We start from the raw sequence: 22,004 nt of genomic DNA on the forward strand, positions 1-22,004 counted from the left end.
TGTATCATCCCAAACACCTAGGGGCACATTTACTAACCCACGAACAGGCCGAATGCGTCCGATTGCGTTTTTTTCGTAATGATCGGTAATTTTGCGATTTTTTCGTATTTTTTGCGATTTTTTCAGCGTCTTTACGATTTTTGCGTAAAAACGCGAGTTTTTCGTCGCCATTACGAAAGTTGCGCAAAGTCGCGATTTTTTCGTAGCGTTAAAACTTGCGCAAAACGTCGCGCCTTTTAAGTTTTAACGCTACGAAAAAGGCGCGACTTTACGCGCAAGTGTTAACGCTACGAAAAAATCGCGACTTTGCGCAACTTTCGTAATGGCTACGAAAAACTCGCGTTTTTACGCAAAAATCGTAAAGACGCCGAAAAAATCGCAAAAAATACGAAAAAATCGCAAAATTACCGAAAAAGTCGCAAAATGTTCGTTTCCAATCGGAATTTTTCCAATTCGGATTCGAAATCGTGTCTTAGTAAATCAGGATCACAGGATACATGTGATGAGATTAGTGACATCAAGGAAGTGCAGCAATGAAAGCGAAAGTGATTGCACAGTTGGGCAAAGCATGTATGATTGACAGCTAAGATTTTTAAATTAATTTATAGGTTTATATGTTTGAAAAGAAAATTGGGTTTCATGTTTAATTTGAAAAGGGCTTTTATTATACAGCTTTTTATGTCCGAAATCAGTGGCGTAACTTAAATTCCTGTCCTCCGCACAACTAAATCATTTTAGTTGTCCACATCATGTAAAAATATATTGAAATTGCTGACCAGTCAGGGTCCCTTTATCCTGAATCCCGCAGCAGTTTCAGAATTTGCTTCCCTACACCCTTAATTTAAATCAGCCTTTCCTATCATCAACATGCTCTTGTAGTTTTTATTTGTGTTCTATATTTTTGATGAATATTAGTTTATGGATAGATTTACACATTACCCAGAATACTCGCCCACTCAACCACAAACTGTACCAAAAAAAGATGAGCTTCTTCTTACTGTTAGAGACAGACACCATGGCCAGAGAGAGAGTAACAGCCGCCCGGGCCCTTTGCATGAGGGGATATCTGCTCACAGGTACAGGCACTTACATTACTCCCCTCTATACTCACTGTGGGACAAATATTCATACAGACTTTGCATGTTGTGAGGTAAAAAACAATACCAAAAAAGTCCTCAGCGCTAGCAAATGATAAAGTGTCCAGTCTTACTTGAATCGTGTAACCAAAATTAGATGTGTAAAAGTTTTCTTTACTGCAGCTCCGTCTTAAAACAACCCCTTTGACTGGGTTCCGAAGTAAACTCAACGAAATAAACAGATCCGGAGCGCATAGAATGGGGGAAAAAAGAAAAACAATAATAGTGTAGTAACGTTTAAAACTTAAAAAACCAAACGTATAGCTGGAGTGTATCATGCTCTAGAGTAGAAAGTGTGATGCTGAGACGTATAGTCCAAAAGGCCGTGGGGGCGCCAGTTCCCAGAGGTGCCTTCCTACTTACGTTCCAACCTAGGGGGTTTCTAGGTTGGAACGTAAGTAGGAAGGCACCTCTGGGAACTGGCGCCCCCACGGCCTTTTGGACTATACGTCTCAGCATCACACTTTCTACTCTAGAGCATGATACACTCCAGCTATACGTTTGGTTTTTTAAGTTCACATAGTAATTGCCGATTATAACAGCCACCACGATTCTTTCTAGGCTTACCTAAGTGTGCTATGTACTATATACCCCTGTTTCCTTACTAATATAGCTCATTACTATTAAGTTGCTATGAAAACATAAGGGTCATAGTGGATGACATCATAAACGTCAGACAAGAGGTCATAGTGGATGACGTCATAAACGTCAGACAAGAGGTCCACATGACACACAGAGGAGGAGTTTATTAGGGCTATATAAGTTGGGCTACTGAGAAAGAGACACCACTTGATTCTTGCTCCTGAGGAAGTGCACCGAGCAGTGCACGAAACGCGTTGGGCTTTTCGGGCTATTGAGTTCCTATATCTGACTACATACTGTAAGTTTTATTCTTTATATATTGTTTTATAATAAATCATATTGCACTAGTGGCGGTTTTTTCCTTTTTGTATGCCTCAATGAGGATATAGCCACAGTGCACATAAGGATAATCAGACGTGGAGGACACATCGATACAATTGATCCCAGGGATACAATATCCGTTCAAACAGCTACAAGTCTGCAATGAACACATGACGTTTATTTTACTTCAACAACACTGCCATCTGGTGAGCAGTTAGCGGTACCACACTTGGTGTTAATATTAATTTATTGAACACTGGGAACTCTAAACGGGGTTTAATACTGTCACAATATTTAAACGTTACTACACTATTATTGTTTTTCTTTTTTCCCCCATTCTATGCGCTCCGGATCTGTTTATTTCGTTGAGACTTTGCATGTTGTATATGGATCATGGAGACCTTTCTGGCTTGGATATTCTGTGGGCTTTCTCTTTCAATCTGCAAGAATGTTCTTAATAATAAAATAAGATCTAGTTAATATCCGTATAAGGTATCTTATCCAGAAACCCAACATTTAGAAAAACATTATCACCCATGGAGTACATATTAACCCAATAAATCAACATTTTCGTAATGATTTCCCTTTTCCTCTGTAGTAATAAAACAGTACCTTGTACTTGATTACAAATAAGATCCTACAAAGTCACAAATGCAACCCTTTACAAGGAGAACCTCCCTATGATCTGCAGTAACTGTCAAAAAGCCTCCGTATGTGTAGGTTTCCATATATGTAAATGAGCTGCATTTTTCCTTTTGTACACATAAACCATACTCATGGTGAGGTATAGGAGAGACAGACACAAACACACAAAACACACAAACAGGTGTTGAGAACACTTAAAGCAATAGACACAGCAGCCCCAGTGGCTGCATAGGACCACAAGAGAGGGTGGGACTTGGAGATGTTACTCCTCAATGGCCACAGCTGAAAATACTCCATCTAAACCCTGTTGAGATCATGTAGAAGTCAATAGCAAATGTTCCTTTTACAACTGGAAGATCTTTCTTTGCTTCGTAGTTTTAGAGGTTTTCGAGTTTTCTTGACACTGGCTTTTGTGCAACAACAAGTTGCAAAAGTTGTGTTTTTTGCAACTTTTCTATGATTTTTTTCATTCGCGCTTTTTCAATTCAGATCTTTTCACGAATGACGACTCCCATTCGTAGAAATTAGTTTTTTTGTGGTTTCAATACATGTAAATCCAAAAAAATAAGTTTTACTAAATCTGTCCCTTAATGTTTCAAATCAGTTTTTAATAACAGAACTGTATTATTTACCATTTTATACAGCGGGCTGCATTCATTCTTCTGGTGCTAAAAGATTACAAGTGTCCTGTACCTGGAATCCCATCTCCAGACCAGAAATATGAAATGGAAATTTAAAATTATAAGGTTTATTTAAGCCTGAACATTTGCTCCGTTACTGCAGCTCCTAAACTGTCTACTCTTTGTAGGACAGTATAATATAAGCTTGCTTTATTCTCTCTTTCAGTTTCCCTCAGTGTTTGGATGGATGGAGCCCATGGAATTGGGGTTCAGCTGATCCCTCAGTATCCGGTGGTTAATCAGTCTGTTACTCTGAGTGTCACTGGTGTCACTGTATGAAAGGTTCAAGTGTAGATACTAATAACCAGATATTAACTGCTATTGTATCTCTAAACACAGTGACAGCAGGGTGTGGGTATTTTTCTCGGATTGGTTGGTTCCCAAATGGCTCATTGCAGATCTCAGGCCTTGTTCCTACAGACCAGGGGAATTACACAGTGCTGATACAGACTGCTGAGAGTATATCACAAGAGACTGTTCTCCTAACAGTTTATGGTAAATAATTTGTCCATAATGTACTTTGTGAAACCAGAAATTGTCATTAAATTTTGTTTTTATATACCTTAATTTTCTCATGTAACTTGTACTTTTGGCCTACTTCTTCACATCATAAAACAGTTGTCCCTCTCAAAGAGGGAGATTTGCCTGTAAGTTCACTTTAGGGGCATATTTAATACAGTGTGATTAGAAAACAAAAGCATCGAATTGGTTGCTATGTTCAACTTTACTGGTGATGTTGGCTTACACACTATATTAAATATGCCGCTCTTTAGTATGTTACAAAATTCCATGTTCTTAGCAATTTTTCAGCTGGTATTTTTTTTTATAGTTTTATTTTTCAAAATATTTTCATTTCTTTTCTGCTTCTTTTAAGCTTTCAACTGGGGGCCACTGACCCTGGCACCCACACAACTGTTGCTCCTTGATCAAACTAATGGATTGTTGTTTCTTTTCATTATTTATCTTTCTGTTCCATCTCTCTCCCATTCATCTACCAGCATCTTTATTTTTCATAATATAGTAAAATATATAAGAATCTATTTGCAGAAATCAATATTCCCACAGCAATACAAAACCTAATTTACAAATCAAAGCACCAGAAATTAGATGACAAGGGAAAAATGGCCACTAACAGTAAGGTAATTCCAGAAACCATATGTTTTGTAAAATGCACATCCTGATGAAATTAAAATAAATAAATTTGTCACTAAAATATTTTTCTGAGCCCAGTTACTCCTAGGGGCAGATTTATCAAAAAACGAGTTCAAACTGGAATCGAAAATCGGATTGGAAACGAAAATTTCTGAAGATCGCAAATATCACGAAAATGCTTACGAAAACATTGTATTAGTCCCAATAATATCGTATTGGTGATCCGAAAGTCACAAAATTTTCGTACCGAACGGTTGTAAACAGCAGCAAAACCGATCAGATTTTTTCACATTAAAAATACGAAAAAGTTGAGCAAGCATCGAAAAAGTCACGCAAGTATCGAAAAAGTTGCGGAAAAAACGATTGGACCGATCGAACGAACGAACGCTCGGAGCATTTGTGGATAAGTAAATGTGCCCCCTAGAGATGGAATGTCCCACAGCTTTTTGAAAACAGTGTGATGTTTACTTTGGATAGGGCTGTCTTTGTAATGTCTTGAACAACATTTGTACAATGAATTTAATAAGAATTATTTGACATTAGGTTAAGTTTAATATGACTGTCCTTAGATATCGGAGAGCCTTTTCATACAGATTTTATCTAGGAGACACAATGGTGCTTGTATCTTGTTGCTGTGTTTTTATTTTGCAACATGTTTTTTAATGCATAGAACCAATAAGCAGTTCTGTAGATATTACAAGATTATCCTTTTTAGATGAATCATTTCTTTATTTAATCTCTCATAAAAAGAAGATTCTGAACCTCAGTCAGACAACTAAGTAGCCTTTTTAGCTGCCATCATTTGTGGGTCCATCTTGGAGACTGTACTCACCATCTGTACAACGTTCCACTATACAAGAAATATGTTCTTCCCCTAATAGGTGAGATGAGAATAAACAGGGTGGGTTTAATAACAGGGCTGTTGTTTAAAAAGTATGGAGATCTTAATTATATTTTGGGGAATAATTCCTTTTAAAAGAAGTTATAGAGACAACAGCAGAGGAAAGAGAACAGAGAATGTTGCTTATTTGAGATAAACATGGAATGGAGAATTTGCTAAATGGAAAGAGCAAGTCCAGGAGGATGAGATAACTGTAGTTTTGCTCTGGTATAATAAAAACCATTTACATTACATAACATTCCCCGTTTTGGAGGAGGTTGGAGGCAAAGGAGTTAATAGCAGTAGAATTCTAATTATTTTAAATTTTTTAGTATAATTTCCCAAACGTTTGCATAGGAAGATGTACAGGTATCGGACCCCTTATCCGGAAACCCGTTATCCAAAAAGCTCCGAATTATGGAAAGCCCGTCTCCCATAGACTCCATTTTAATCAAATAATTCAGAATTTTAAAATTGATTTCCTTTTTCTATGTAGAAATAAAACAGAACCTTGTAACTGATCCCAACTAAGATATAAATAATCCTTATTGGATGCAAAACAATCCTATTGGGTTTAATTAATGTTTTATTGATTTTTTAGTAGACTTAAGGTATTGAGATCCAAATTACGGAAAAACCCCTTATCCGGAATGCCCTTGGTCCCGAGCATTCTGGATAATGGGTCCTATACCTGTACTAGTTTGGGATGTAAGTAAGGATATAAAATGCATCATTCAGATTTCAATTACAGCTGCAAGTCAATAACACGATCAACACAGTTGGGCAGAAATGTTGCTACTTGCTGATATATATCTGCTAATTATTTTTATCCATCATTTAGGACAATCAGTTGATAGAGGGGAGGACCCATCCCGAATGTATTATAACATTCCCAGTACTTCAGGGGTAAGTACAAATTTCATGCACACAAAACAATGTGTTACCATTAGAAAAAAAAATAGAGGAACAAGCATGAGCATGAAAAATGTTTTTACAATATTGAAAAAATGAAGTCTAGACAAACATTTTGACAATTTATAGCTTTTAAAATGTTTGCCTATGTGCCTATATATTCTGTTATTGATTAGCATGCATACATATCAAGAGTGACTAGTAGACAGTAGTGCAAGTTACTGTTCTTACAACATTTATTTATAATTTATACAAAAGGCAAATTGTAGTTTTATGGGAATGTGCAAGTGGATGCCCTAAAGCAGGGCCGCCATAAGAAATCATGGGGCCCCACACACCAAAATTTTCTGGGTCCCCCTCCCACAGGGCCACTCCTCCAATAACCCCTCCCATCAGTACAAAGGACACACAGACATGAGACATCGGTAGCCAGCAGTGCCCCCCTAATACATTGGTAGCCAGCCCAGCAGTGCCCCCTAATACATTGGTAGCCAGCAGTGTCCCCCTAATACATTGGTAGCCAGCCCAGCAGTGCCCCTAATACATTGGTAGCCAACAGTGCCCCCCTAATACATTGGTAGCCAGCAGTGTCCCCCTAATATATTGGTAGCCAGCACAGCAGTGCCCCTAATACATTGGTAGCCAGCAGTGTCCCCCTAATACATTGGTAGCCAGCACAGCAGTGCCCCTAATACATTTTTAGCCAGCAGTGCCCCCTAATACATTGTTAGCCAGCAGTGTCCCCCTAATACATTGATAGCCAGCAGTGTCCCCCTAATACATTGGTAGCCAGCCCAGCAGTGCCCCTAATACATTGGTAGCCAACAGTGCCCCCCTAATACATTGATAGCCAGCAGTGTCCCCCTAATACATTGGTAGCCAGCCCAGCAGTGCCCCTAATACATTGTCAGCCAGCCCAGCAGAGTCCCTAATACATTGGTAGCCAGCAGTGTCCCCCTAATACATTGGTAGCCAGCAGTGTCCCCCTAATACATTGGTAGCCAGCCCAGCAGTGCCCCTAATACATTGTCAGCCAGCCCAGCAGAGTCCCTAATACATTGGTAGCCAGCAGTGTCCCCCTAATACATTGGTAGCCAGCCCAGCAGTGCCCCTAATACATTGGTAGCCAGCAGTGTCCCCCTAATACATTGGTAGCCAGCACAGCAGTGCCCCTAATTCATTGTTAGCCAGCAGTGTCCCCCTAATACATTGGTAGCCAGCAGTGTCCCCCGAAAATATTGGTAGCCAGTCCTACAGTGCCCCTAATACATTGGCAGCCAGCCCAGCAGAGTCCCTAATACATTCGTAGCCAGCAGTGCCCCCCTAATACATTGGTAGCCAGCCCAGCAGTGCCCCTAATACATTGGTAGCCAGCCCAGCAGTGCCCCCTAATACATTGGTAGCCAGCCCGGCAGTCAGCGCCGGATTTGTAGTGGGGACGCCCCGAGGCCGCCCCCATTTGGCGCCCCCTATCCCCCCCCGCCGCGCCAATACGCATGCGTGAACCCCCCCTTCCCCCGCCCGCCGAGCAAACGCGCATGCGCAAGCGCCAAAGTTGAATCTCCCATACGGAGCAGTGGAGAGAGTTCCCCATTGCTCCGTATGGGAGCAAAATGTTAAAATTTGCCTGCGGCGGGGCGGCATGCCGCCCCTATGCTTGTGCCGCCCTAGGCCCGGGCCTTTGTGGCCTCGCCACAAATCCGGGCCTGCCAGCAGTGTCCCTAATACATTGGTAGCCAGCCCGGCAGTGTCCCTAATACATTGGTAGCCAGCCCAGCAGTGTCCCTAATACATTGGTAGCCAGCCCGGCAGTGCCCCTAATACATTGGTAGCCAGCCCGGCAGTGCCCCTAATACATTGGTAGCCAGCCCGGCAGTGCCCCTAATACATTGGTAGCCAGCCCGGCAGTGCCCCTAATACATTGGTAGCCAGCCCGGCAGTGCCCCTAATACATTGGTAGCCAGCCCAGCAGTGCCCCTAATACATTGGTAGCCAGACCAGCAGTGCCCCTAATACATTGGTAGCCAGACCAGCAGTGCCCCTAATATATTGGAAGCCAGTCCAGCAGTGCCCCTAATACATTGGTAGCCAGCCCAGCAGTGCCCCTAATACATTGGTAGCCAGACCAGCAGTGCCCCTAATACATTGGTAGCCAGACCAGCAGTACCCCCTAATACATTGGTAGCCAGCCCAGCAGTGCCCCTAATACATTGGTAGCCAGCCCAGCAGTGCCCCTAATATATTGGAAGCCAGCCCAGCAGTGCCCCTAATATATTGGAAGCCAGCCCAGCAGTGCCCCTAATATATTGGAAGCCAGCCCAGCAGTGCCCCTAATATATTGGAAGCCAGCCCAGCAGTGCCCCTAATGCATTGGTAGCCAGCCCAGCAGTGCCCCTAATATATTGGAAGCCAGCCCAGCAGTGCCCCTAATGCATTGGTAGCCAGCCCAGCAGTGCCCCTAATATATTGGAAGCCAGCCCAGCAGTGCCCCTAATACATTGGTAGCCAGCCAAGCAGTGCCCCTAATACATTGGTAGCCAGCCTAACAGTGCTCCCCCCCCCCCCACCAACCCTGCTTTTGCTGCTCAAAAACAAGTGACATATGGCTTCTTTAATGTTTTTTGTTCATAAATAACCAATACAAAATGTTCTAGGTTTTCGTTTTTCATTATTCGTGAATGAGAGGGAAAGTGGACAATGTAAGGGGGAATTGGGTTGAATTTTTAGACCTTCTTCAAAGTCTTTTCCAGGTTTTCTATCAGATAGATGGGCAGGTGGGGGTGAACGTTAGATGCCAGTCAAGAATTACTGTACCACTCTGCTCAGAATACAATCTGCCTGTCAGAACTGAGCCAAGTTAAGTAGATTCCCATTCATGAAAGTTCCTCTTTAAGTTTATTGCAATTGTAGGGGGTCAGAGAACTCTTTCCCCTGTTTCTCAGTCTGTGACATCATCCATCCTGGCTACAGACTGGGGAGGAACCTGATTGGCCGGATGCCCCAGTGCATTTCTGGGAAAAGGCGTGCCTAGGTTTGGAGCCAAAAATCAGGGGTGGGCCCAGCAGCTTATAAAGGGAGCCCCTGTTGTTTTGCCAGTAGTTAAGACAGAGATCATCCAGGAAGCAGTGACAGTGTGAAGGCTGAGAGAGCTCTGCTTAGCATGTGAGTGCCGGCCTGTAAGGAGAGATCTGCTAGACTGCGGTCAGATGCCTTAACCCTGCGGATCCCAGTGAGTGATCCATCTGAGGGAAAGGTATTGACAGTCTCCTGTGTGTGTCCCCTGTGTGAGGACAGGTGTTTCTCATGGCCTGCTACGTGGGAGCAACTGCCTATTCCAAAGGGAGAGGTACTTTGGGGCAGGAAGCGCTGCCTGGGGAAACTGAAAGAGCTCTGGGGAAGGGACTTTGCCAGAACAGAACTGGGAAAGGGTATTTCCTCCAGGAGTAGAGTGTGGAACTGTGTCCTCAGAGAGACTGAGCCAGTAGTGGCTAAAACCATCCAGGTTTCCAAAGCAGAGTTTAATAATGTTTCGTTTTATAAGTATTTTATCTTCACACCATTATATAAAGTTGATATTTGCTGCAAACTGATTTCCTAGAGGAAATCCCCTTGAGGTATGCTCCTCAGTGTCCACGAGGCGGAGGCACTGCGCTAAAATCCCAGTACCTTTCACCTTTACATTTCACTGCAAAGGGGACCAAATTTCCTGTTTAAACAAGTATACAGCCCAAAGGAAGTGAGTGTGCCAAGAAAGGGTTACAAAGTGTTAAGTAAAAAAATATAAGTATATTTCTGTGTCTATATTATTAAGGCATCTTCAGTATCTACTGTTGAAAATCTTTCTTTAGAGAAAATAAAAGCAGAGCAGCCACTAACCCTTCCAGCACTTTAACTCAATCCATTGCTCCCATCCATACTTTTGCCATTTCACTTAAATCCCTACAGTTTAATGGTAAATTTGGCAGAGAGAAAGCAGACTCTGTGATTAACAATGATATTTAGGTTTTTTTCCAGAGCATGCCATATACTATTGGAACAATTCAAGCATTTACAAATGATGTTTTCTAACATCATTAATTGTGAAAAACTCTGCTTACCTTTGCAAATGGCCCATTATTACATATAGCAGGCAGCACTGGGTGCAGTTGCACCACCAGGTTTATATTTCCTATTTCTGTTGAGCCTAAATGGAGATTAGGTGTTTCAGCGGTAAAATGTGTTCTGTATGTGAGCAGAGTAGGAAGGAATTCACTGCATATTAGCCATTGCCACTAGCCTCTTATGTCACTGCAACTAGACCACTGCAAATATAAATGGCCAAGGTTATCCTTATAGCATATAGACTTTAAATTTGTATTAAACATGTGCAATGATCACTCAATCCCTCCCAAAGATATGCAGAACCCCAAGACTTTTACGTGTGTAGAGCTCTTGACTGGTCTGACAAAGTGAATAGTGTTGGGGGGTTACTGTGGTATTTTGGACTGTGAGTGGTCTCTTGCATTTGAAACAATATAATCTACTCATTCCTGTTGGTAATTTAAATTAGCAACTCCCAGTAGATATCAGAATAGCACCCAAAATATCTTAAAATATCTTGAAATCTTATAAATATCTCTGTACACAATGTATCTGCTATCTAAACTAAACTAAATGTCTGATCCCTGAGGAACTGGTTTTAATTCAGTAAACTTCTCTCTGGAGTAATTTATGATCACATTCACCACCTAAGCACAGAGACAATATATATTAACTTGGTTTCAAAATCCTGACTGATTAATCATTCTCCAATGTATGGTATGTTGGTAATACAAAGAGTACTGATATTTCTGTATTGTCATATCCCAAAGCATAGGGAGCAGAGAGAAGGGCAAACCATAAGGATGTGTACCTGCTTTATTTAAGCATGGGATTGAATGGATCAAAACATATTAGCAATAGACTGAGCTGCTTTTATTCAAAGATGAGAAAGACATAGGACTGTAGGGACCCATAGGGTTAAGCTCCCTATGGCTTTACACCCTACCTCTTCACATCTTTATTATTATTGGGCAGAAGCCCTTGTACTTAGTTTACAGTTGTAAAACTATCCCTTATAGGTTTAGCCTGGTTGTACACGCCCCCTGCAGACTGATAAAGTGTCTGGCAGGAGGGTATGGCTTCCTCTTTGGCTGCCGGTCTGCTACCTAGTGCACCTCTCCATTGAGCCTGGGTGCAGACACAGGCCCCAGTAAGCCATACCATCCAAATTAAAGTCGGGGAGAGGGCCCCGTGAACGAGGTAAAGCAAGAACAGGTTAATTAATATTATAGAACTCTCTGGGAGAGTAACACAGTCAGGAATGATATATATAAAGAGCAGCTCATTTGCTCCATCCAGGAGAGAGAGGAAAGGAGTAGTCTCCTAACAGGCTTACTTGCCTTAGATTAGGGACACAGAAGTGTTAGGGACATAGGCCAGCAATTAACCCTGCCCTTACCTCTACCAAGAGAAGGGATTAACCAGTGAGCTGCCTCCTACCACTCTGTTGGCTGTCTTACCCTGCCCATCCCTCTTTATGAGAAGGGATAAACCGGAAGGCACCATCCTTCCACTGATTAACTCTGCTTGAACATCACTTGTGCTATTGAATACCTGTTACCTCATCTGAGTGAGTATTGATATCCCTGCATTTACAATTTGGTCTTGGACAAATAAACCGTTCCTTTGTTTTTCAAGAGCTCCTGGCATCCATTATCTATTCTTAAACCTGCATTACCATCTAATACACTACACAGTGGCAGTGGGAGGTATAGTTCAACACCATCCTCCAGTAATTTCTCCCATATAGCGGAGACCCATCCTGATGTATTTGAGTCCAAAGTAACCCCTGCTCTACTACTAGCTTGGCTTTGGTCCAATATAGCCAAAATAGTGTTACAGGACTTTAAACTAAAAGAGAAAAAAAATAGAAATAATGAATTACAAAATATATTTTTCTATTTCAACACAGAATACATACAACAAGCTGAAACAATAATGGGATTCAGGAAATGCACCTGAACTACTGGTATGGAGGACACTTCCAGCATTCGGATTATTCAGTATTAAAGGGGTGTAAGGACTGGTATAAAAAGGGAATATGCAAATAGTTTTTGCTTTTTCAATTTTCTATTCTTAAATAAATTATTCTTATAAAATTATACTTATTTTTATGTCACTTCAGGGGTAGCGATGAGCAAATCTGTCTCATTTCAGTTTTTTTTTCACTGCATGGCACAAATGTTGCCATAAAAACAAAAATGGATGCAACTTTTGTGCATAATATTGCAATGCATTAAAAGTGCTTTTGCCACAACAAGCTCCTCTGAGTTTTGTATCATTTTGAAGCTGAGAGCAGGAAACAACACATTTTCAGCTCTGACAAGTTTCACCTCAACTGGGGGCCAGTTAATCAATATGCGCACTCGCAATTTTGCACTTTTTTATGCACCGAATGCTAATCCACAGTTGGTGGCAATTATGCTGCATTGTGGGTAAAAATCATAGCCAATTGCATCTGAATTTTGCACACTAAACTTGGTCATATTGAGATGTGTGTTAAATATGGATCAGAGACCCAAAGGCCAATGTGCAGATTTTCAGTTCTAGTTCTAGAATGCTGGGAGGTACAAAATGCAGCTAAGCCGGTACCACCTGAGCTGGTTATCACACAATCTGACTAGTATTTGAGTTGATCACACAAATTCTGTACATGGCCAAATTGCATTTTTCCAATTGTTAAGCCCCCTGGATCACACAAAGTAGTTCAGAAGGACCTATTCCTATGCAGCCATGGGCATCTGTAGAGAATTTTTCAGGACGAGGCATCAATCATCCAAATATCTTGTTTTTGTAGACCAAAATTATATGTATACAATAACTAGGTGCCAAGTTTGTAGAAAATCAATTTATTGCGCTCTCTGCACAGAGCTGAATTTTCATTTTAAAAAGTGAAAATTTGGCAGAGGTGACGTTTTGCTGCCCCTGGTAACTGGCCGCTCCCTGAGGCAAGGTTCTCGCCTTATCTCATAGCAGGAACAACCCTAACTGACTTATTTCTGCCAGTGATAAGGAATGGGTTTTTCTGGTGACATAGACACACAATTCCACTAACCGTGATAGGAACAAACAGTCATAATTATGGTGGGCAATTTGCTGCTTCCATAAATCATTAGCTGCTCTTTAAAAGACAGAGGATTCATGGGGAAATGTATATGTAGCACCTGAAAAAGTCAAAAAAATGTAAATGTATATAGTGCTTTTCTCTTGTCGGACTAATCACTTTACAGCTTGCCATTACATTTACACTTGGATACAGGGACTCCAGGAGGTTAAGTGATTTGTCCAGGTCACAAGGAGGGCTACAGGGAATCAAACCAGGGCCTGAAATTAAAGGCTGACCATTTAACCCCTAGGACAACTCCTCCTCCCAATTGTAGGTGATTCTTTTTGGGTAGCCAATCACAGCTCAGCTTTCATACAGGAGAGAGCAGACTGTGTGGGGGCTTGAGGGGCTTTGGTGAGTTTTTCAGAAAAGGAGTGAATAATATAATGGCAAAGTCTTGTTCTTGACACAAAATGCCCAGAGATATATATCTTGTCGATGTCCTATAATATTCCAATCTTAATACAAACTAAGAGCCACAAAAGCATCCTCAAGCTGGCAAAATGGAAGAGGACAGACCAATTAGAGGCGGCATAACTGGTAAATAAATAAATGGGATGTGTATAGCACCCATAAGCAATAAGAGTTACACGCTTTATGATAAGGGAAGTTATGTAGGGAGATGTGCATAGGCTTCTCAGGACCCAGATGTCACAGGGAAAGTTACAGGTATCAGGGATTACACGTAGATTTAGACAATAGAGATGACACTTGCAATATATGAAAGAAGCACTTCAAAATTGAGGTATTTCACATATATTCAATTTTATATTTGGCAAGGATGGGACATTGTGCTGAGAAAGGGATGGGGCAGTAGGAGGGGTTTTGTATGGCCATATCCTAGAGGGTGTGGGCAGCAAGGTGTCTGTGCTGGTTGACTTTGGCCAATACTGGTCTTCTTCCATCAAGACATTGATGCAGGTTGGTAACGGATGAGACAAATTCAACCATAGGGATATAGCAATCAACAAACACCAAAACCCTCATCAGCTGTTTTCTTACCACAAGTTCCATAATTTAGGATTTTTAAAGAGTGTTTCTTTTACAATCTATTTGGAAAAGAAACACAACCATTCATACCAAATAGGATATGTTTTGCTGCTAGGAAGGTTAATTGTTTTGTCTAAAAATGTTGACTGTATGACGAAAATAGTATTCAGTGAAACGTTGTAGTATAATTCACAGTCCATGTTCAGTCGGTTTCAGTTTTTTGAAAGCTATCAGGTAAATACAGCGACAAATAAGTTTTAATAATTGTGCAACTGAGTCTTAACCCTGTTTTTAGCTAATATCTAAACAAAATACACCCAATTCCCCTTAAATTAAGTGGTGCACTGGATTATTATGAAAGAAGAAAATCCTATACGTTTGGAGAAGGAAATAATACATACAAAATATGGAAAGGCCAAATATATTGCCTAGTACTGTCATACCTATAGTTTTTATTGCCTTTAGTTCCTTTATTCCAGGGAGCCAATGTGCACAGTTGAATCCACCCTGGGACTGGAATAAAAGAAGTGACAGAGACTCATATTCTAACAGATTATTTCAGCGAACCATTGAGTCACAGGACTAGAAATCATTGTGCACGAGAGAGCCGGGACCTTAACATGGAGAGATACTTGCTAACAGGTAATGAGATATATCCCCAAATAACAAATGATTACATCCCACCAAGAGCAGGGTGACCATCACTGCTTAAAAATGATTGGTACTCAGCAGCTCAAGGTGAAAATAGAATATTTGTTCAGCTTGTGTAAGGCTTTCCTACTGCTACCAACCACTATTTCTATAGGTGATATTAATGCACAGTAACCCTTTCAGGAATTTCCCCCCCATGTCTTCTTTGTTTCCACCCTCACTTTGTTTCTTTGATCAAAATTGTGGTCTATAATCATTCTGCCCTAGTTCCCCAACACCACCTTCCTTTGTCTTAGTCTTATAAAAGTACATGTGTATTCCAGAGTAGTATCTCATAGCACAGCAGTTTGATATTTAATGCCAGGTTTTCTTCCCGCAATATTTGCTCTTTGCTTTTAGAGAGTAAAAATTGTAGCTCTTACCCAGTACAGTACTTAAAAGGGGTGGTTCACCCTTTTAATCTAATATGTTATAGAATGTCCTATTCCCAACAACTTTGTAATTAAAGGACTTTGTAAGGACTTTGTATGGACTTAGTTTCAAGGTGTCTGCAATAAAATCATGGATGTGACTCAGGATTCCCCTGGCTATATAAGTTTCAAGGACAAACAACTACAGGCCTTGCTTAAATGTAAAACATATTCAGCATGAAAAGGATAAAGTACTCATCTGCTGAAATAATCTCACTCCTTTCTCCCTTTCAGCTCTCTTCAGTGTCTGGATAAATCTGATCTATGGAATCAATATTCAGCCGATTCCTGAACATCCAGTGATCGATCAGCCTGTCACCCTCAGTGTCAGTGGGGTCAGCGGGGCCATTCACTCTTTCTCCTGGTATAGAAGTTCAGGCATTTCGAATTCCTCTCTAATTTTATCATATAATCCAACTTCGAACCCCGCGGAGACCCAAGGGCCAAAGTACTTCCCTCGAGCCAGCAGCTTCTCAAATGGCTCATTACATATAGTGGAACTTTCAACAACAGACAGTGGATATTACACAGTGCAAGTACAGGCAGGAAGTTTAACATCACAATATATAAACCTGCCTGTATATGGTAAGTAACCTGCAGCAAATTCCTTAACTGGAATGAATTATGCAGCTTTGTGCTTTATTAATTGGGTCCTAAGCACCAAACCGTAAACATCTAATTTTGGGTCCCATTGGTTAAAGGGGCCGTTTACTAAGGATTGGATTTTTTTTTCTCAAGTTATAGTTTTAGTAAATATGCCCCTAAGACTCATTTTTGTATGGTAAAAGCAGAGATATCAGACAAGGCAGAGGTCATTTCAGATTTAACCTAGAGGGTTATGATGTTATTTTCTTGTACTATACTGCCCTCTTATGGAAGACGAACATCTCTGAGCTTTAAATAAAGGGGCATTTGCAAACTGTAATAAATTAGCCCCTATGGATTACGCTATCCTACGTTCATCACCTGTCACTACTTCTGATAAATGAGAAACGCCATATTGAATGCATGAGGAGCAGCGACGGGCGGAACTTGTTATCAAAATGCTTTAAAGAGAGCAGCTGAGCCAAACGCCTTGTATTGGGTGTCAAAACCTGCTAATATCTTAGGAACAACTACAAATTAAAAATTGTGGACTTTCAAAGTGCTCATTGCAACTCTATAGATATGTTTGTAACAATACAGCTGGGTCTATGTAGCATTATTGCAGGACTTTGCCATATATTTATGTATGTAGCTAAGCAAAAATAATATTATATTTATGCTGCTTAGCTACATATATATATGGCCCTAAAAGACACTAAAAATAAAGGTATGGCGTTACAGTCACAGCCAAACCCTGAAGTTAGGGTACCAAAGTACAAGCAGACCAGGAAATACAAATGAAAAAACAACAATATATAGGAATATTACAATCAGATTGTAATGAGGAAATAAGATAAAATCCATTCAAATGTCAGAAAAATGTGGTCCTGTTATAAATGCTGAAGCTTTAGATGTGCAGCCCCAGGCATGCATTTTGCAATTTATCCAAACCTTACAGCCAAACATTACAAACCTCAACATTTCAGTCCCTGTGGGGGACACAGCATAATAAATCTGCCCCTCAGTGTTTTATTACATAACCCTGATGTGCAATAACTCATAATTGTCTCTATGTTTGATCTACAGTCCCTGTGGTTAAACCAGTGATCAGGGCAAGCAGCCAGCGGCCTGTGGAATATGATGAGGTCGCCCTTACATGTACAGCAACCAATGCACAGAGGTTCTTATGGAGCAGAATTGGTGGCAAAATTCCTTCTGGAGTCAAATACAGTTCAAATAATAGTAGTATGACTATTTCCAGGATAACATTATCAGATGCTGGAAAGTACCAATGTGAAGGCATGAATCCAGTATTCAAGGATATCAGTGAGACCTACACTCTGTCCCTATACTGTGAGTAACGGTTCATTGCAACTGTAATGTACATACTATATAAACTGATTCCAATAAATGACATTAATGGATACAGCATGTACTGATCCTGGGAGAATCCCCATTTGCCATTTAGGGATCAGTGACTTACATAACCCCATATATTTCATGTAGTGATGATGGTAACTGACCTATTTCAGTCCATGGATAAACTTGTGAACTGGCAAAATGCATTGGATTCAATGAAAATTGTTTAAGATTTTTTTTTTTAAGATTTTTTTTCCAACAAAACAAATTCTGCTTTTTTTCATGCAATTGTTTGATCCAAGGGAGGGGTCACAAAACTTTAGCTATCACCCCACATTCTGTGCCAATGTGAATAACAGGTATGCGCCGGGTTCTGCCTGTGACAGGCTCGTTAACTCGAAAAAATACCTCAGTGAGCGTATTTAACACTTGCTACAAGCAGAACAGGTGGGTGATTTCTAGCATTTTGTCTCTCTGCCATGGAGAAATGTCCAACACTAGAAAATGCCTGGTGTGCCATGAGCCTGAAATTTGCCTGATTCTCTCAGTATTCTCACTTTGGTACCAGCAGCTGGTGATTCAGGGGTGTGGTGGTGTTCCAACTGGTGTTTCACAACAGCCGGGGCTCAAGCCTTCAGGCTGGGCTTCCAGGAGTGTCCAGGAAAGCAAATAAACACAAATGTAACCATAACTGGCCTTTAGCCTGCCCCCGCTTCCCCTAGCCACTGCATTGGGCCAACCTGGGGTGGCCAATTACACAGTTTGGGAATCACAACTCTATGCTGTGTTTGGGCACAGAGAATATTGTGTGTAAGCACATAAATTATTCCGAGCTGTTTATATCTTACAGGTGTCTGTGCAGATCCACCAGCAGGTGTCTTGGCCGGAATAATCTGTGGCACCATTGCAGGAATAGCATTGATCGCCTGTGCAACATTTCTGCTGTACAGGAGATTTATCCTTCCAGCCAGGCAAGTACAGACAGGTGAGAGATCCTACTGAGAAAAGCCAGACATACACTGACTGATCCATCCCGTTGCCAGCCTCTGCAGACCCATTAGGAGAGTACTACATTAATGCACCAGTGCAGTGCACTTCTGATGGGATTTTCAAACCTGCTTGATAGATATCTAGCCCAAGCACTTGTCATCCAACTTGGAATGGCCGACTCGGCAGCTAATATCAGACTGTATATGGCCACCTTAAAAATTTACTAAAACTGGGGACATTTCATCAGCCCATTAACCAGCCTTTACAGTTCAGTCTACCCCAGTTTCTAAAGGTGAGCCTATAAATATATATAAAGTTAAAAATTAGGCAGTGATCAATCAAGCTATGAAGCTAGTGGTTACTGCCTTCAGTGATTTCTTAGATACCATTTATAATCCAGTGGCACACAGGTCTGGTCGATTTGGTTTTTGAAGTGATAGCAACCCATAGCAACTACCTGCTCAGGGCTGGGACTAGGGGTAGGCAGAATAGGCACCTGCCTAGGGTGCAATAGAGTGGGGGGCGCTTGGCAGGTACCTCCACATCTACCTGCCTACCCGTAGCTCCGACCGGCTTAAAGAGCGGCAATACGATGCAATTCCCACTTGTCACAATCGTCAGTAATGTAGGGTGGGTGCCTAGGCCTCTCAGCCTGCAACCCTAACAAGCAGGTCCTGCCACAGGAATGGGGGATTGTTTGTGTGCTGGGTGGGGGGGGGGGTGTTATGGGTTATTACTGGGCCCCCTGTCACTTCAACCCCTTCCCCTTCCACCATGGGTTCTTCTGCCCATATAGTTACACCACTGCTGCAATTTAGCACCTATACTAGTAAACCATCCTTAATATTCAGTTATAATGTCGACTTTCAGGCACTCAGTATTAGCTCTAAGGGGGTCCCTGAGATCCCTATCTTTTCACTTTGCTTTCTATCTTCCTTTACTTCACTGCTGCAAAGATAAATGTGTTGTTGTTGAAATAACAGGACAAGTTAACAGTCAACAAAAGTCATCTGAAATATACGACAATGTGATTGATGGAACCAAGGTAAGTGTTTGTATAACTTTTCTAACCTACAGTTACAGCTTTCCAATTATTGACCCATTGGTCACATGGGGCCCTGGGCAAAATGCACTTCCAACAAGTAAAATGGGGCCCCGATAAAAAATAATGAGCTGTGGAAGCATGGTCATGCCATGATCTACCCAGTCACACACATTACATGAGAACCCCACTCATAATCTACCCCAAACCCTGAGCAGGTCTTTTGCAAGTCCTGCCTCCCTTGTGACCCACAAATCACACTACTGAGTATCCTGGGGCTCCCTCTGCCATGAGGCCTCTGACAGCAGTAACCCCTGTACCCCTTGATGGCTCCCCCAGAGCCCAAGCTCCCTACATGCAAGAGGGAGAAAGGTATTTTATATGACGTTGTAATATTTATGTATGACCACTAGATGGGGAAAGAAAAATACTATAAAATGTAGGTGTAAATACAACATGTTATACTAGCAGTGCTTTATTACATACATTTCACCAATGTTTGACCTTTAAGGTCAGACCTTTAAAAATGTCCAAGCAAATTTTTAGTTCAAAGTTTGCACCAGTTCTGTCAACGGATAGCAACCAATCAGGTGTGTAGCATTTATGGGTCTACACACAGGCAGATGATTACGTGGTCCATTTGGAAAATGACTAAATTACATGTAATCAGTGAATGTTTCATGATTTCCCTGGTGGTATTGGGTGCTACTAAATGCCCATTCTTGCTAGAGAATTGTGGTTTTGTAGCTCACATTCTATAAGCAAATGATAAACCATGTTTAGAAAAAAAAAAAAAAAAGCCCTGCTATGCTTGGTGAATGATATCCACAGCTGCAATTTTATATCATCTATTTATCCTTTTGTTCTTTTAGGGACAAAACCCCACAGTGGAATCTCCATACACAGTAAGCTCTTTCCCTCCAGATATTTCAGAGCAAACACAGCCTAACCATGTACTCATGGATCATAAAGAGTCATCAGATTATTTAGTGTGACGGGACTCTAGTTTGGGGAAGATATTGAAATATTCCATCCAATTCTAAGTGCCAGGCTTCAGCTACAGGGGTTGCACGGGCTGCATTTAATTGGCACCTACCTACTTACTGGAGTTCCTATAGTAACAGAGTGATTGGTGATGCTGATCTATAACTACTCACCAGGGGATATGTCTATGAATGAACCCCAAAACCTGTGTCGGTGGTGTACCTGTTGGCTTCCTCCCTGCAGTACAGGATGCTCACTTTGCCCCAGAAGGGGATAAAAAAGTTACAATAATGCCAGTGTCCAGATTCCTGCAATAATTTCACAAAAAATGAAGCAATCTTATTGCAGACCCTAACAGGCACTAATGCCAATTCAGAATGCTTTAGATAATAAACATCATCATGCTTTTAGCGATAAACAAAAAGAGGGCAGAAATGGTTCATAAAAGTGCATTCTTCTGTTGCAGGGGCTGCAGCATCAGCCGGATCACACCTACTGTGACCTTAACATGGGACAGATACAAAAGCGATAATGCCAATCAGTGATTGCCTTCATCTCTTGATGCCTTCAGTACCTATTCCATCTAAATACCAATTCACCTCTCAAATGTATATTAAAACATACACTTTTTTAAACTGTATTCTTTTTACACTATTTATTTTGATCAAATTGTGCTCAGAACAAATAATGGTGGTGCCTTAGTTTTATGCCTTATATTAACAGTGTAGAGCTGTCTCTGCCCTGCAGTGTTGCATTCATGGACCACAGCCCTGGCTCTCTTGTACCAGCATTGTAACACAACTGGAAAACGAGTCAGCATAAAGTCCATTTAAACCCCCCCCCAGTGATCACTGAGTTTGCAGTAACCCATAAGCAGCCAATTAGATCTTTTCTTTCAACACCAGCCCAGTTCTGCAGCTTGTCTCATTTTCCTCACATGCAAAAACCTAAACCTTTGTCATTGAGTTATATTTGAACTTTAGTCTTTTAAATATGTCTCTTTTTCAACTATTTTTAATTAACATTTTAACGATACAGTTTGACAAATAATATAGCAATAAAAAAATATAACAAATATAGCAATAAATCAGTTTGAAAGATACATTCAGAAATTTTAAATATGTCTATAAGGATATTCGCTTTGGACCTACTATTAAAGGAGTGGTTCAGCTTAACCTTTAGTATGTTATAGAATTCCTTATTCTTTAGTATTTTATAGAATGCCCTATGCCCAGCAACTTTGCTATTGGTCTTTTTTATTTATGTTTTCTGCTTTCAAATAGGGGTCACTGACCCCAACAGTCAAAAAAACTATTGCTCTGTTAGGCTACAAAATTTTTATTAGCAACCATTGATTGGTTGCTATGATAATTTGGACCCTAGCAACCAGATAACTACTCATATACCAAAGTTGAGTGCTGCTAAACAAAAAAAAAAAG

The 22,004-nt window shown here is 41.0% G+C and overlaps 1 protein-coding gene across 2 annotated transcripts; it reads left to right on the forward strand.

Annotated features, from left to right (window-relative positions):
• Nucleotides 1-762: 762 nt before the first annotated feature.
• On the forward strand, nt 763-21,205 carry LOC100493247 (carcinoembryonic antigen-related cell adhesion molecule 2). 2 transcript variants are annotated; one of them, XM_031906697.1, is made up of 7 exons: nt 763-1,076; nt 15,840-16,190; nt 17,277-17,543; nt 18,400-18,534; nt 19,523-19,584; nt 20,454-20,486; nt 21,032-21,205. In XM_031906697.1, exons 1-7 carry the CDS (start codon nt 905-907, stop codon nt 21,095-21,097), a joined length of 1,086 nt encoding a protein of 361 aa, XP_031762557.1. In that variant the 5' UTR covers nt 763-904; the 3' UTR covers nt 21,098-21,205. The 2 variants fall into 2 exon arrangements, with proteins under 2 accessions (XP_031762557.1, XP_031762558.1); XM_031906698.1 differs by lacking the exon at nt 763-1,076 and adding an exon at nt 14,517-15,126.
• Nucleotides 21,206-22,004: the final 799 nt, after the last annotated feature.

Source organism: Xenopus tropicalis, chromosome 7 (genome assembly GCF_000004195.4).
Source record: "Xenopus tropicalis strain Nigerian chromosome 7, UCB_Xtro_10.0, whole genome shotgun sequence".
Classification (NCBI taxonomy): Eukaryota; Metazoa; Chordata; class Amphibia; order Anura; family Pipidae; genus Xenopus; species Xenopus tropicalis.